The following is a 15,640-nucleotide window of genomic DNA, read 5'->3' on the forward strand; positions in this document are numbered from 1 at the left end:
CCTGCCTCTGGAGAGCGTCCTCAACTCTCTCGAAACGGTCTCTTGGTGAAGAGGAGTGCGCTGGGTCCATGTTCTGGCCAGATTGTTCTGTCACAGTCTTAAGGAGAACCCAAATGCAGCACTCGAGAAACCAAGGAGAATTGGTAATATCCTTTATTGGAGATTCCACTGGATCGGAGGAATACCAACCGGGCAGTATAACGCACCGGAGGACAGCGGGCAGAAGGTGAGTCAGGGACAGGCAGAGGGTCAGGGAGTAAGCGAGGCGGTCAGCGTGGATACAGGCAGGGTCGGATAACAGGCCAGGCAGGATAGTCGAGGGACAGGCAGGATCAGGAAACAGGCAGAGCAGGCAGGTCGGGGACAGGCAGGGTCGGAACCGGGTAGGCAATCTAGTGTTGAACGCGGGAGAGACAAGCATGAGGCAAAGTACAATCTGGCAAAGAGTGTGTGTCAGGTGCGAGTTTAAATACTGGCAGAAGCTAATGGGTGCAGAAGAGAAAGAGAGTGAGTTAACGAGTGGGTGTGGAAAACAGGTGAGACAGGTGAATGGAAAACTACTGGTGAATGATGGAGCAGACTATGACACCAGTTCTGTCTCTCACTCTCTGGTCCAGCCTGTCTGTATCACCTGGACACCTTAAACCAGACGTGTCAAACTCAAGGCCCGCGGGCCAAATGTGGCCCGCCACGTCATTTCATGTGGCCCGCGAGAGCTTAAAAGGTTTGATTGTATACAAATAAACAAGTCAAATGCGTGCAGTGACCAAAAACTACATTTCCCACAATACATGCTGATTATGTTACCCGCGAAGTGACGGCATCCCGCCACTAGACTGCAGTGTTTCCACATCGATGCGATTTAACCAACAAGTGGAATTGAGAAATACAAATAATGATCCCAAAATGTCAAGGAAGAGAAAAATTGATGCAGATGGAAGGCTGTTTCAAGAAAGATGGGAAGGTGAATACATGTTTGTGCTTCAAGGAGAAAAACCGGTATGTCTTTTGTGTTATGAGGCGGTGGCGGTTGTCAAAGAGTACAATCTACGTCGGCATTTTGAGACCAAACACGGAGCTAAGTATGCCAAAATCAGCCATCAAGAAAAACAACAAATTGCCCAAGAATTAAAAGGCAAACTGCGATCGCAGCAGAATGTGTTCGCGAAAGCCAGAACCAAAAACAATGCGGCAGTGAAAGCTAGCTTTGTTGTGGCTGAAGAAATCGCACGCGCTTCAAAGTCTTTTTCAGAGGGAACGTTTTTGAAGCAGTGCATGCTGAAGGTCTGTGAGCAGGTGTGTCCCGACCAGATACAGACTTTTAAAAATGTCAGTTTATCAAGAAACACTATCGCGGACCGAGTTAAGGAACTAGCAGGAAACCTGGCAACACAGCTGGCCGAAGAGACACGCAGCTACATAGCTTTTTCATTAGCTGTTGATGAAAGCACAGACAACACGGATACAGCGCAGCTATCTATTTTTATTAGAGGCGTGAAGTCGGACCTCTCTGTCACTGAGGAGCTGTTGGATGTGGCTGCCATGCATGGGACCACAACGGGACGGGACATTTTTGATGCGGTGGAGAAGTCAGTCATTAAAAACGCATTGCCCTGGGAAAACTTGGTGGGATTAACTACAGACGGTGCACCTGCAATGTGTGGAAGAAAAGTGGGCTTGGTTGGACTAATGAAGGAGAAAATGCAAGAATGTAACTGTCACACGCCTCTGATAACGTATCATTGTATTATCCATCAAGAAGCTTTGTGCGGGAAGGTGCTGGGGATGGATAATATAGTGACCACGGTCATGAAGACAGTGAACTTCATTCGGGCGCGTGGCCTGAATCATCGTCAGTTCCAGCTGTTCTTGCAGGAGATGGGCTCGGAGCACGGAGACGTGCCGTACCATACAGAAGTAAGGTGGCTGAGTAGGAGCAAAGTCCTCAAACGATTTTTTGAGCTTATGGAAGACATTGCTCTTTTCATGCAGAGTAAGGGAAAACCCTTGTCTGAACTGTCAGATCCAAACTGGCTGTGTGACTTTGCTATGTTGTGTGACATAACCGAGCATCTCGCCCAACTGAATCAGAAGCTGCAGGGACGCAAACAAGTCATCACGCAGATGTCCGACACGATCACGGCTTTCCAGCGTAAACTTGACCTATGGATGTGCCAAGTGAAACAGGACAATCTTGCCCACTTTCCTGTTTGTCAGAGCATCTCAGCCTCATGTCCCGGTACTTTCTCATGTGCTCAGTTAGCTACCAAACTGAGCCTGTTGATGAATGAGTTTGATCGGCGCTTCTCTGACTTCAGAGCACAGCACTCTGGATTTGCCATCTTTGCTAGTCCTTTCACCACCGACATGTGCACTGCACCCCAACACCTTCAGATGGAGTTAATAGAGCTTCAAAGCGATAGTGGCCTGAGAGCAAAGTTCCAGGATGCTACAATCCAGGACTTTTACCGTCTACTGCCCCCTGCTTCCATGCCACAGCTTCGACTTCATGCTGCCCGTGTTCTGTCTATGTTTGGGAGCACCTATCTGTGCGAACAGATGTTTTCAATAATGAATCTAAACAAAAACAAGCACAGATCACGCATCACTGACGGCAACCTCCACGCTGTTCTACGGATTGCTACAGCACAGGACCTAAAACCAGACATTGACACACTGGCCATGGAAAAACGGTGTCAGACATCTGGTCAGAAAACACATTGGTAAGCATTTTTAAAAACCTAATAAAATATAATTCAACCAAGAAGAAGAATAGTTAAACTATGTGCAATGTAATGATTGTGCTTGCATTTTGTTTTGTGTTTGTTATTTTCAGAACATGATCGTTGGATGAGGATGGTGGAGAGGGGATCCACATGGTGTGTTCAAGGACAGGCAGCATCTCCTCATCAAAAACTAACCTAAAAACTTGACCAATATAGTTGTGGACTGAGACAACCCTTATTGTGAGTTTATTACATATACTACTTTATATGTGTAGAAATGTATTTAGTGTTTGCAGGTTTTATGTGTTTATGCAGACAAATGTTTACTGTAATCAAACCATCTCTCATTAGTTGGATGTATGCCCCCTGCAAGGCTGTGTGCAGCCATTTGTTTTTGTAAAATGCTACATCTGTCACACATGTTCTTAGCAGCTCACAATTGTTGGTTTTACAGTTATTTGTTATTTCAAGTTTTGAACAAAGTTAATGTCATAACTTCTGTTTGATGTTATTTTTCTTTATTAACTTGGATAGTTTGATCGTTGATTGATGGAGTAATGTGGGTTTCATAACCTGACAAATTAAAAGGATTTGTTATAATAACAAAGCAACAAGCAAAGATATTTTTTACATCTATGCAAATATATATATGTAATATTTGTAACTTGAATAAGTAATAAATTCAGAGTTATTTAACATTAAGGAGTAGTTACATTTATTTTACATTGCATTTAGTTACATTGCATTTAGTTACATTTATAAGTTACATCTGGCCCTTTGAGGACAACGATTATGCTGATGTGGCCCTCGGTGAAAATGAGTTTGACACCCCTGCCTTAAACAAACAGATATGTATATGTAAAGTACCATGTGTACAAACAATATAACTTATTCTCTTCTGTTGAACATGTTGGATTGTGTATTGTCCGAGTCAGGGTCCTTTTTATTTTACTGTAACTTTGGAAGTTGTGTTACCAATGCTTACTGTTTATTTGATACCCATTTGGTAATGCAATTAATAAAAACAACACGGTTTGGGTTCGTTCTTCAGATGACTGTGACGTTAACGTGTAAGCTCGATAATGAACTCCAGCTCAACCAACCATATTGTAGTATCTAAGTAATCATCTTGAAATATGACATTAATAATTGTAATATACACACTTCTTATTGTGAGGTTGATTTCACATACACTACTTCAACATTAGCTTGTCTACATACTTGAGCATAGCCAATTTAAATTAACCTTAGCGATGCATACAGTTCCTACCTACATACAATATCTCTCTACTGTACGTTACAAGGATGACCTTATTTTATCATCCTCAAACAGAAGCCGTTTGTTGTACAGTATTATCCCACTTAACGCTTGTCTATTTATTTTTAACCTTTATATATACAGTCTATTATTTTAACTTGGAGGCTACGATTAGCATCGTTAGCACCGATGTAGCTACCACTCGCTTACACGCTAACCCAAGACTTAACATTCATTACGTAGCTGATTAAAATCATTAACACATAAATAAAGCACTCGAATTTCACTTACCGCAAAACCGCATTCATGCACCGTCTGTTTTAACCGCAGAGCGAGTCCGATATATAAGCATGAAGAACAAACAACCACGGCCGGCTTCAAGTTGTGTTTCCTGGATGAACTGAGTAGGCAGAGTCCCTGTAGCTTCACGGAGCAGCTCGCAGAGAGACAAGAAGCTAGCAAACATGTTTTTTGCTGCTGTAAAATTGGGCATTTTAACATGGGGGTCTATGGAAATTGCTCCTTTCTGCAGCCATCGCTTATCGGCCAATATATGAACTGCAGTGTGTGGCACTTCCGTATTGGCGTCCCGGCTCTTCCCCAGAGTTTGCCGCTTGGTCAACACATATCGACCCTAAATATAGTCTATATTAAGAACAAGAAACGTTTTAACATATATATCGTTTTTTGTAAACATATGACAAGGTTATGACGAGGGTGATGACGTCAGAGCATCGTCCTATGTGCCGGACAGCCCGGCCCAATTGAACCCCTGCACGTAACCCCACATAAACTGGCTGGAGCGCGGGCACTAATTTAGTGCGGGCTCCTCCGCGGCTCCTCCGTGCAGAGAGTCTGCAGCGGTGTGTGTCAGCGACGTGCAGTCAGGGGAGGCACGAATTAGCCATCGAGAGTCGGGACTTAAACTTTTTATTTCGTTACATTGGAGTATGACAGGGGAGGCTCTGCCTCTGCACGTCGTTGGTACATAGCTACAGTGTAGTTATGTCGATGAAAATCTTAGGTCACAGGCTCCACCAAGAGTATAACACAATAAAACGGAAAAAATAGTGCAAGTAAATACAACGTCCCTCTGCAAGATATTGGGTTAAAAACAACACAATGGTGCTCTAGGAGGAGATTCAGGTGATAAGGGGGCGGGGTGATAAGGGGGCGGGGGTTACCTTGATCGTTATGACATCATAAAATGGCCAAAATCTGATCGGCTCATCTTCAGACAAGTTTTTATATAAATGGATCAGGACAAAAAGAGAGAATCTTTTTTCCTGAAACTTTCAGAATCTCTTTACACAGAGGGGACACATGTTTATGTATAAAAGACATGAACAAGTGGATTTTGCATAATAGGTGACCTTTGATGTTAAAAAAGGTGTTTTTATTTTCTCTAATACAGCCTGTGCTGCAGCACCTCTTTTCACCCTCTGTCTGAAACCAGAGCCCAGTCTGATCTGATTGGTTAGCTGGCTAGCTCTGTTGTGATTGGTCAACTGCTCAGAGATGTCCCTCCCCTTAGCCTATCCATACAATGTGTTAGAGCGCTAGCCAAAAAACGCAAGTGTTACGTAGTGAGGTCACTATGTTGCGGAAGTATATAAAGGAGTAAAATCGAGGCGTTTCAGGAAAAACTCCCTCTGGTGTCAACTTTGGGATTTCAGACTTTGCAGACCACTTGCACATAAAGCTATAACACACTACAGAAAAGGGAAGCCCCTGAAAAGCATAATAGGTCCCCTTTTATTTTAAGCAATTATTTCAGAACTTTTATTATATATACACCTCCAGGGCCAGATCTTGGTGACCTCAATGGTGGGTAAGGCCTTGGGTGTGGACTGATGAAATGAAAAGCCGTTTCCTGTGTTTAAATCTGATGATTTGTTGACCCGTCTACTCCAACCTTTTGCTAGCGTTGACTTTAATACTCTATAATAATGTCAGCTTACTCTCCCCTTTGCAGCTGTCATAATTACTGGTAGGGTGCGCTGCCACCTGACTCTAAATATATATAATTTTTGGGGGAAATTGCTGATTTACTGACTTTTAGTAACCATAACGCAGCAGTATTAAAGTTTAGGTAAGGGCAGCAGTGAGACTTACATAAAGAGCATGGAGCGGGCATTGTGTGATGCAGGGGCGTCGTCTGGACCTTAGCCCACAGTGCTCGGCGGCTGCGGCGCTACAGTGGAATTTTGCAACACTCCCCACACGCACACACACAGTACACCCGCGACTGTTACAATAATGGCTCGATAATCAGCTCACGGCATATAGGCATGGGTAAAGTGCTATTTTTTATGAGTGGGGGGCGGACCTCACCTCCTCTAGCGGGGTCCGGGGGATGCTCCCCCGGGAAGATTTTTTTTTAAATATTGAAGTTAAAAGCATCAATCTGGTGCACTTTGAGAGCAACATTAAGAGATCTATGGATACATCTCTCAACATCCATATGAAACAGAACTGTAAACAGATTTTCTTTTTCTTTATGGATATTTTACAAATCACTCCCCTTTTCAATCAATCAATGTTTATTTATATAGCCCGATATCACAAATGTTACATTTGTCTCAGTGGACTTCACAGTTTGTACAGAATATCAGTATGACAATACGACACCCTCTGTCCTTAGACCCTCACATCGTACAAGGAAAAACCTCCGGAGAAAACCCACAGTTTAAAGGGAAAAATGGGAGAAACCTCAGGGAGAGCAACAGAGGAGGGATCCCTCTCCCAGACGTGCAATAGATGCCGTGTGTAAATTGAAAAGATAATACATTTGCAACATAGGTAGTCCAAATGTTTGGAAATGCATGTGTGTATAATAGGAAGATGAATCTACAAGGATATCCATCCAGGACCTATGATCCAGGACCACAGCAACAGGCACAGCCACGACTCAAGATCCAGGGCTCGCGATCCAGGACACAGGACCGCAGCAACAGGATCATCCATGACTCCGGATCCCAGCGTATATAGACACCAAAAAGAAAGAAATTTGGGGAAGCTGGGTTAATCGGAACATGAGAGTACACAGGTATAGACAGAGAGAAGGAAGAAGTAAGATGTCCCGCGACAAACTAAGCCTATATCAGCAAAACTAGGGGCTGAATCTAATCAGCCCTAACTATAAGCTTTATCTAAAAGGAAGGTCTTAAGCGCACTCTTAAAAACGGATAGGGTGTCTGCCGCCCGAACACAAACTGGAAGCTGATTCCACAAATGTGGAGCTTGATAAGAAAAGGCTTTTAAACTCTATTCTTGTTTTACTGTCATATAGTATTTCATAACTGTTTTTCCTTTATGCTCTTGTTTTTTTTTATGGCTATAATGATCATATGAAGGTGTGCCGCGGAAATAATCTTTTGAATAATTTGTGACCAAACCGATTGAGACACACTGAGATAACTTAGACTAAAGTTAACTATCTAAACACTCAGAGAGTCCTTTAGCTCACCTGAGTCTAGCTCAGTCTGACAGGAGAGGACTCTCCTCCAGCTTGTTGTGGAACAAACAGCTCCTTATGTCCGTCAGCGCAGCTAGCTAACCAGATGCTAACAACACGGTCCCTGCTGCTGGCACCTCTCTCTCTCTCTCTCTCTCCCTCTCTCTCTCTCTCTCTCTCTCTCTCTCCTCTCTCTCTCTCTCTCTCTCTCTCTCTCTCTCTCTCACACTAAATGCGCTATTGCCACACACACACAGAGCCGAGCTTGAATGACACAAGCACACGTATGCCCAGGCCAGGCGACGCCACTGGTGTGATGGATAGATTTTTTTAAAGCATCTAAGTGAAATGCATTTATGCATCAGAACTGAATTTAAAATAGAGTGGAGTCACAGAGGTAAAGAGACAGAAAGCGCTCTAATCCTCTCCTCACCTCCTTTTGTCATTCACATCGTCTCCCAGTTTCAATCTCCAGTCTTCCTCCTCGTCCTCCTCTTCCTCATTCTCATTCTACTTCCTGCTCCGTCCCGTCAGCTCTCTCTCTTTCAAAGTCATTGTTTTTCTTCCTCTCTGGCCCTCTCACCCCATTCCTGCCTCCCTGACAGGTAATCAATGAGCAGGCAGCTGAGGGGGAAGAGGCTTTCGGCTGCATGGATTTCCAATGGGACTGTGGACCTGGTAGTGAGAGGGGTACCGCTGGAGCGTGCCACAGAATACTAAATGCACCACTTAATGTGTGTGCACAAACCCACTCACACACACACACACACACACACACACACACACACACACACACACACACACACACACACACACACACACACACACACACACACACACACACACACACACACACACACACACACACACACACACACACACACACACACACACATGCACTGTGTTGGGCCTCTGACACGTACACAGGGTACTGAGGGTTACTCTAAACATTTAATAAATCACAATTACTAGTTACCTTTAAAAAAATATAACATCAGTAACCTAATTTGAATTCACAATATAAAAGCAATTTATCCTGATTACTTTCTGTTATTTTTAGATTACCTCAATATCAAATACAAGAGAAAAGATACATCAATAAGGTGTTTTTGACTTAAGTGTATTATGTAAGACAATAGAAAAATATTGACTTAATAAAGAAGAAACCATGTTATGTTGTATCAAAAATGCTGCTCAGTATTAATTTGTTTAGCCCTGAGCCTGTTTTTCAGGTCTCAGGCTCGAAAATGACATTGCCAAAACAAATTACCATATATTCCCTTCTAAAAGGGTTAAATTAATAATCTTTGTTCTCAAAGTAATGATAAACCTGTGAGTTGGATGTAGATAAGTCAGAATCAATATAGATGTTTTTTCAGCATGAACATAGTAAAAAACTGTAAATTATAGTGTCCATCCAAAAATTCTTTTTTACTTATAGTGAAAACTACCCTTGGATGATGGGTTAGTAGACTAAAAGCTTTAGGAATCCAAAGTACAACATATAATAAGTACACTGTATCAACCTTGATGCAAAACAAGTTTAAATTTGACCTTTTTAGAGAGATTTAGCAACAAAAAAACACGTCTGGGGTCATTTGGGTGGATTTTCCATATCTCTGGCCCCCTTTGGTCGATTTTGATGAATGAAATCTCTTTATAACCGCTAGAGCCAATGGAATCGAGGGACAGTTCTGCACACACAAACACGTTACCAAATAAGGAGTGAGAGTGACGCGGCCAAAACCGGAAGCTGCATACACTCTGTTGGCTACCATTAGCAGCTAACTTTTTTTCTCCGATTTTTACATAAAAATGGAATTATGGATTATAAATACTTTTTTCAAAGCGACAGACACATTATTAACCTACAGATTAACCGATTCATCCGCGTTTTTTCTCGTTTTAATGCCATTGAACACGTCTTTTGATCAGATTGACAGCTACAGTGAGACGATCTCCCGTAAAAGCTCCGTAAAGGTAAGTGTTGTGATGTCTGTGTTTGCTTCCCCTGTTGCAAGTTTGGATCGCTCAGTGATGATACTATACCTATATAATCTGTGGAGTCTCAGCTTTAATCGGATATATTGTATGTGCAGTTACGATAAGTAATAAGGGTATCTATATCTTGAGTTCTGTGCCAAAGTCAGTTTGCATTTTTTCGCTCAGGGGGCATTTATACGCTTCTTATGAGACTTGTGTTTTGTTTTGGTAAAAATGGTTCATATCTTCATTTAGCTGAGATTCTTCCCGTTAATCTGGTGCTACACATTAATAGTTTCATAAATGTTAAGAAGCCCTGAGACACAGTCTTGAAAAAAAAACGTTGGGGGGCCCCCCTGTGGGCTTAAGGAGAAACCTGCCTTTCATTAAGCAAATGTATGTGGTAGTGTATAAAAAACAATGTTAAGCTCACACAATATTTTGTGAACCAATGGGTTTTTACTGACCATAAAAAAGTAAAAAATTATTTTAAATTAAGGCTGTGATTATGAACTGAAATAGTTGTTAATATTGTTTCACTCGAGAATGTTTTCACCTTAATAATGTATATTTCTTTATTTTAAATTGTTTTGTAACATTGTAATCCTTCTAGTAATCACATTTTTGTATAGATGCAACAGTAGCTGATTATATCTTTTTTATATGTAACTGTTGTGTTTCTGATTATGTTATCCCATTACATGTCGGGTCAGTTCACATGCCTGCATGTATGTGTGAACTATTATCTCTTCTGTATATTGCAAATATTCTTGAGGCCTCGTGCTTTGAAGTTTTGCATATTCCAGCACAAAATGGTAGTGCTCTATCATATAAAAAAACGAATATATTGTACACATTAATAAGGAATCTAAACGTTTTGTCTGACTTTTGCAGTACTTTATTACAGTGGTTTTATTTGTATTATCCCACATCCATATATATTGTATTGCACCAAAAAGACTACACAAAATCCTTATTATGTAAACAACTACTTGGCAATAAACCTGATTCTGAGAATAACATCTGTATTAATGTTGGATTAATTTGCACTTCTGCACTTCATCATCATAATTATAAACTCTGTTTATATGCCACCTGAAATGTACTGGAACATGTTTAATACACGCAGAGAATTAAATGGACCAAAAAAGTAACTAGGAACATAAAGAAATACAGAGTAAAAAAAGTGAAAAGAAATACGAATCTATCAATTAAAAAAGAAAACCAGAAAAAGTTTTTGAAAGTGATTTAAAAGACCATACGGAGATTGCAGCCCTGCACCTCTGAAGCTAAGTGTCAGTTTTGCATTTTCCTGAAATGAGCTCTGCTTGTCTCTGTGGTGTTTAGTGCTTGGCACACTCTGCACAGGTGAGAGTTTCATTAAAATAAAGCAAAACAATGTTTACATGAACAATCTGCACTCAAGTGTTCATTAGAGCCTTAATAGTAAAGTGTTGGACTAAACAACTAAGACACTGAGGACCTAGCTTTTCCCACAGACTGCAAGTATATTCATGTCAATCCCATTTGCTTTATTTTAAATGGTTAAAAGGGCAGCCCTGATTGAGCGAGGCTGTGTCAGTTGCACCTGATGGACGTTAATCAGACTGATCCGCAGCAGCTGCAGTTCATTTACACTAATTAGTGAGGAGAGTGAGGAGTGAGCCTTTCCCAGGTTCATGTCTGTTCTTCATCTTTCTCTGAGTGTTCAACATGCCTTTTTCTGCAGCTAAAAGTGAGTACTTCAATCAATCAATCAATGTTTATTTATATAGCCCAATATCACAAATGTTACATTTGCCTCAGTGGTCTTCACAGTTTGTACAGAATTTCAGTATGACAATACGACACCCTCTGTCCTTAGACCCTCACATCATACAAGGAAAAACTTCCGGAGAAAACACACAGTTTAAAGGTAAAAATGGAAGAAACCTCAGGGAGAGCAACAGAGGAGGGATCCCTCTCCCAGGACGGACAGATGTGCAATAGATGCTGTGTGTAAATTGAAAAGATAATACATTTACAACATTGGTAGTCAAAATGTTTGGAAATGCATGTGTGTATAATAGGAAGATGAATCCACGAGGATATCCATCCAGGACCTATGATCCAGGACCACAGCCACGACTCAAAATCCAGGACACAGGACCGCAGGATCATCCATGACTCCGGATCCCGGCGTATATAGACACCAAAAAGAAAGACATTTGGGGAAGCTGGGTTAATCGGAACATGACAGTACACAGGTATAGACAGAGAGAAGGAAGAAGTAAGATGTCCCCCGACAAACTAAGCCTATATCAGCAAAACTAGGGGCTGAATCTAATCAGTCCTAACTATAAGCTTTATCAAAAAGGAAGGTCTTAAGCGCACTCTTAAAAACGGATAGGGTGTCTGCCGCCCGAACACAAACTGGAAGCTGATTCCACAAATGTGGAGCTTGATAAGAAAAGGCTCTGGCTCCCATTGTACTTTTAGAGACTCTAGGAACAACCAACAACCCTGCGCTCTTGGAACGCAATGCCCTAGTAGGACAGTAGGGTATAATGAATTATTTAAGGTAAGATGGAGTCTGCCCATTAAGGGCTTTGTAGGCGAGAAGAAGAATTTTAAATTCTATCCTGTGTTCTATAGGGAGCCAGTGTAAGGCAGCCAGAACAGGAGTAATGTGGTCCCTTTTCCTAACTCTGGTTAGTACACGAGCCGCAGCATTTTGAATCTGCTGAAGCGACTTGACTGACTTCTTGGTACACCCTGATAATAAGGAGTTACAATAATCCAGCCTTGAAGTAACAAATGCATGGACTAGTCGTTGCATGGACTGCATCGTTTTTAGGCAATATATGCCTGATTTTTGCAATGTTACGTAGATGGAAGTAGGCGGTTGATTTTATGTGGGCGTTAAAGGATGAATCCTGATCAAATATAACACCAACATTCCTTACAGTCTCACTGGAGGTCAAATTAATGCCATCCATAGTATATCTTTAGATAATTTGTTTCGTAGATTCTTCGGGCCAAGTACAATAACTTCAGTGTTGGTCGTGTTTAACATCAAAAAATGTAAGGTCATCCACGTTTTTAAGTCCTTGAGGCAGTCTTGAATTTTATTTAGATGATTAATTTCATCAGGCTTGATTGATAAATATAGTTGAGTATGATCCGCATAACAATGAAAGTTTACAGAATGATTCCTTATAATATTGCCTAACGGAAGCATATATAATGCGAACAAAACAGGTCCGAGCACCGAGCCCTGTGGCACTCCATGGTTAACTTTGGTTTGCGTGGAAGATTCATCGTTGACACGTACAAAAGTGTTCAGATAGATAGGACCTAAACCAGCCTAAAGCAGTTCCCTTTATGCCAACTAAGTGCTCTACTCTTTGCAATAGGATATCATGGTCGATAGTATCAAATGCAGCACTGAGATCGAGCAAAACAAGAATAGAGACAAGTCCCTTGTCTGAGGCTATTAGAATGTCATTTGTGACTTTAACCAGAGCTGTCTCTATGCTATGATGTGTTCTAAAGCCAGACTGAAAATCTTCAAATAAATCATTGTTTTTTAAGTAATCACACAGCTGTTTTGCGACCGCTTTCTCAAGAATTTTTGAGAGGAACGGAAGATTAGAAATAGGTCTATAGTTGGCTAAAACCTCTGGATCGAGGTTGTGCTTTTTAAGAAGCGGTTTTATCACTGCTACTTTGAAAGATTGTGGAACATAGCCTGATAATAAAGACATATTCATAATATTTAATAAAGAAGTGCTAATTAATGGGAAAACTTCCTTCAACAGCTTAGTTGGAATTGGGTATAACATGCACGTTGATGGTTTAGAAGAGAGAATCATTGAATTTAATTGTTCAAGGTTAATGGCTGAAAAGCATTCTAGTTTACTATCTAGTGCAGTGGTACTCCACCTTGTCCTAATCAGGAGCCACATTGACGAAAAAATATTTTTGCAAGAGCCACAATCCAAAAACGCTCCTTTCCTCCCTGAAACCATTATGCATTTGAGCATATGGATAATAGTAATATGTTACTAAGGAATGAAAAGCATAATGTACAGTGCAATAACGGATTTATTATTTATTTATATATATTCCTCTTCATATTTTCGTTTCCTATTTGCCATTTTTGCATAGTGCTGTAAGCTAGTTTTCCCAGTGTGACGGAGCAATTATCTCGCGCACCTGCAATCAGAGCGCGAAACCTGAAATAATTTGTGATTGGTTGTTCAGAGGGATGGGGGGCGGCTTAATAGACTGATGTGTGTGATGACTGATGTGTGACTTGTGAGTGATAATGAAATGTTGATGAATTCTGCTGACAATGTTTATTTTATTTTTTTATAAGTGGGACTTAAAATAACTAGTCTTAAAGGAGCCACATGCGGCTCGCGAGCCGCGAGTTGAGTATCGCTGATCTAGTGTAATATTAGAACTTACGTTTCCGGGAGCTGTCGATAACACTATACTGGTCAAAGGCAAGAGGTCATTAATTTTGTTTTTAAGAGTAACAATTTGATCGTTAAAAAAGCACATAAAATCATTACTACTGAGTGCTATGGGAATAGAAGGCTCAATCGAGCTATGGCTCTCTGTCAGCCTGGCTACAGTGCTGAAAAGAAATCTTCCATTATTCTTATTCTCATCTATTAATGAAGAGTAGTAGGCTGCTCTTGCTTTACGCAGTGCTTTCTTATATTCATTGAGAGTAATATGCCAAATTAAAAGAGATTCTTCAAGTTTAGTGGAACGCCATATCCTTTGAAGTTGTCTCGACCTTTGCTTTATTTTGCGGGTTTCGGCATTATGCCATGGAGCTAATCTATGTTGTTTTATTTTCTTCTTTTTCAAAGGAGCAACAGAGTCTAATTTTATTCGCAGCGCATCTGTAGCACTATCAACAACATGATCAATTTGGGGTGGTGTACATTTTGTATAAGTTTCCTCCCTTACATGCAGACATGCTATCGAGTTAAGTATTAATGGAATCTCTTCCTTAAATTTGGCTATAGCACTAACAGATAGGTTTCTGCTGCAGGAGCTTTTGACTAATGCTTTGTAGTCTCGTAACAGTACTTCAAAAGTTACTAAGAAATGGTCGGATAAAGCAGGATTATGCGGTTCGACTAATAGTTGCTCAATTTCAATACCATAAATCAGAACAAGGTCGAGAGTGTGATTATAGCAGTGGGTTGGTTTATTTACACTCTGACAGAAACCAACAGAATCTAATATAGAGTCAAATGCAACAGTAAGGCTATTTTTATCATCGTCAACATGAATATTAAAGTCACCTACGATAATTACTTTATCTGTTTTAAGTACCAAAGTTGATAAAAACTCAGAGAATTCTGATAAGAATTCTGAATAAGGACCTGGTACACTGTAACAAATAAGATTGGCTGCAAAGTTTTCCAGGTTGGATGCGTAAGACCAAAAACGAGACTTTCAAAGGAGAGTAGTATTACACATGTTCCTTTCGTCAAAAAAGTGACAGGTGGTGTGACAGGTCACACCTCTCCCTACTTATGCAAATGAGCTAAGTCCCTTTGATGTCAGATTGGCGTGAAAGACCCCCCGGCGTGATTCTTTTGTTGTATCAATTAAGATCGTTAAAGTATTTGACCCCTGACCCCGAGAGTGGAGTAATTGCCCCGCAATTAGATTAGCCCCAGGCACCCCCTTTGTGTATAGGTCTTTTATTGTATCAATTAAGATAGTTAAGGTATTTGACCCCTGACCCCAAGAGTGGAGTAATTGCCCCGCAATTAGATTAGCCCCAGGCACCCCCTTTGTGTATAGGTCTTTTATTGTATCAATTAAGATAGTTAAGGTATTTGACCCCTGACCCCGAGAGTGGAGTAATTGCCCCGCAATTAGATTAGCCCCAGGCACCCCTTTGTGTATAGGTCTTTTGTTGTATTGATTAAGATAGTTAAGGTATCTGACCCCGAGAGTGGAGTAATTGCCCCGCAATTAGATTAGCCCCAGGCACCCCCTCTGTTGTATAGGTCTTTTTGATGTATTGAATAAGATAGTCTCTTTGACCCCTCCCCCTCAGAGCCCTTTGTTGTCTAATCTAATTAGCCTTTGATGCCTGCCCCTTTGATGTGTAATTTTACACTGATGAAAGCCTCTGTATAAATGACTAGGCTACGACCATATAGAGATATGCTCAAAAATAAATTTCAAAAAGACAGACAA

The 15,640-nt window shown here is 41.0% G+C and overlaps 1 protein-coding gene across 1 annotated transcript; it reads left to right on the forward strand.

The window, feature by feature from the left end:
- The first annotated feature begins 692 nt into the window (after window positions 1–692).
- LOC117447199 (general transcription factor II-I repeat domain-containing protein 2B-like) lies at window positions 693–3,357 on the forward strand. The gene is made up of 2 exons (XM_034083872.2): window positions 693–2,723; window positions 2,837–3,357. Coding segments are annotated over exons 1-2 (1,869 nt in total). The 5' UTR covers window positions 693–855; the 3' UTR covers window positions 2,838–3,357.
- Window positions 3,358–15,640: the final 12,283 nt, after the last annotated feature.

The sequence above is a fragment of the Pseudochaenichthys georgianus genome, chromosome 5, assembly GCF_902827115.2.
Source record: "Pseudochaenichthys georgianus chromosome 5, fPseGeo1.2, whole genome shotgun sequence".
NCBI lineage: Eukaryota > Metazoa > Chordata > Actinopteri > Perciformes > Channichthyidae > Pseudochaenichthys > Pseudochaenichthys georgianus.

Bases quoted from the DNA above. Each gene is read 5' to 3' on its own strand.
- LOC117447199 (XM_034083872.2), top strand. From the start codon at position 856: ATGCGATTTAACCAACAAGTGGAATTGAGAAATACAAATAATGATCCC.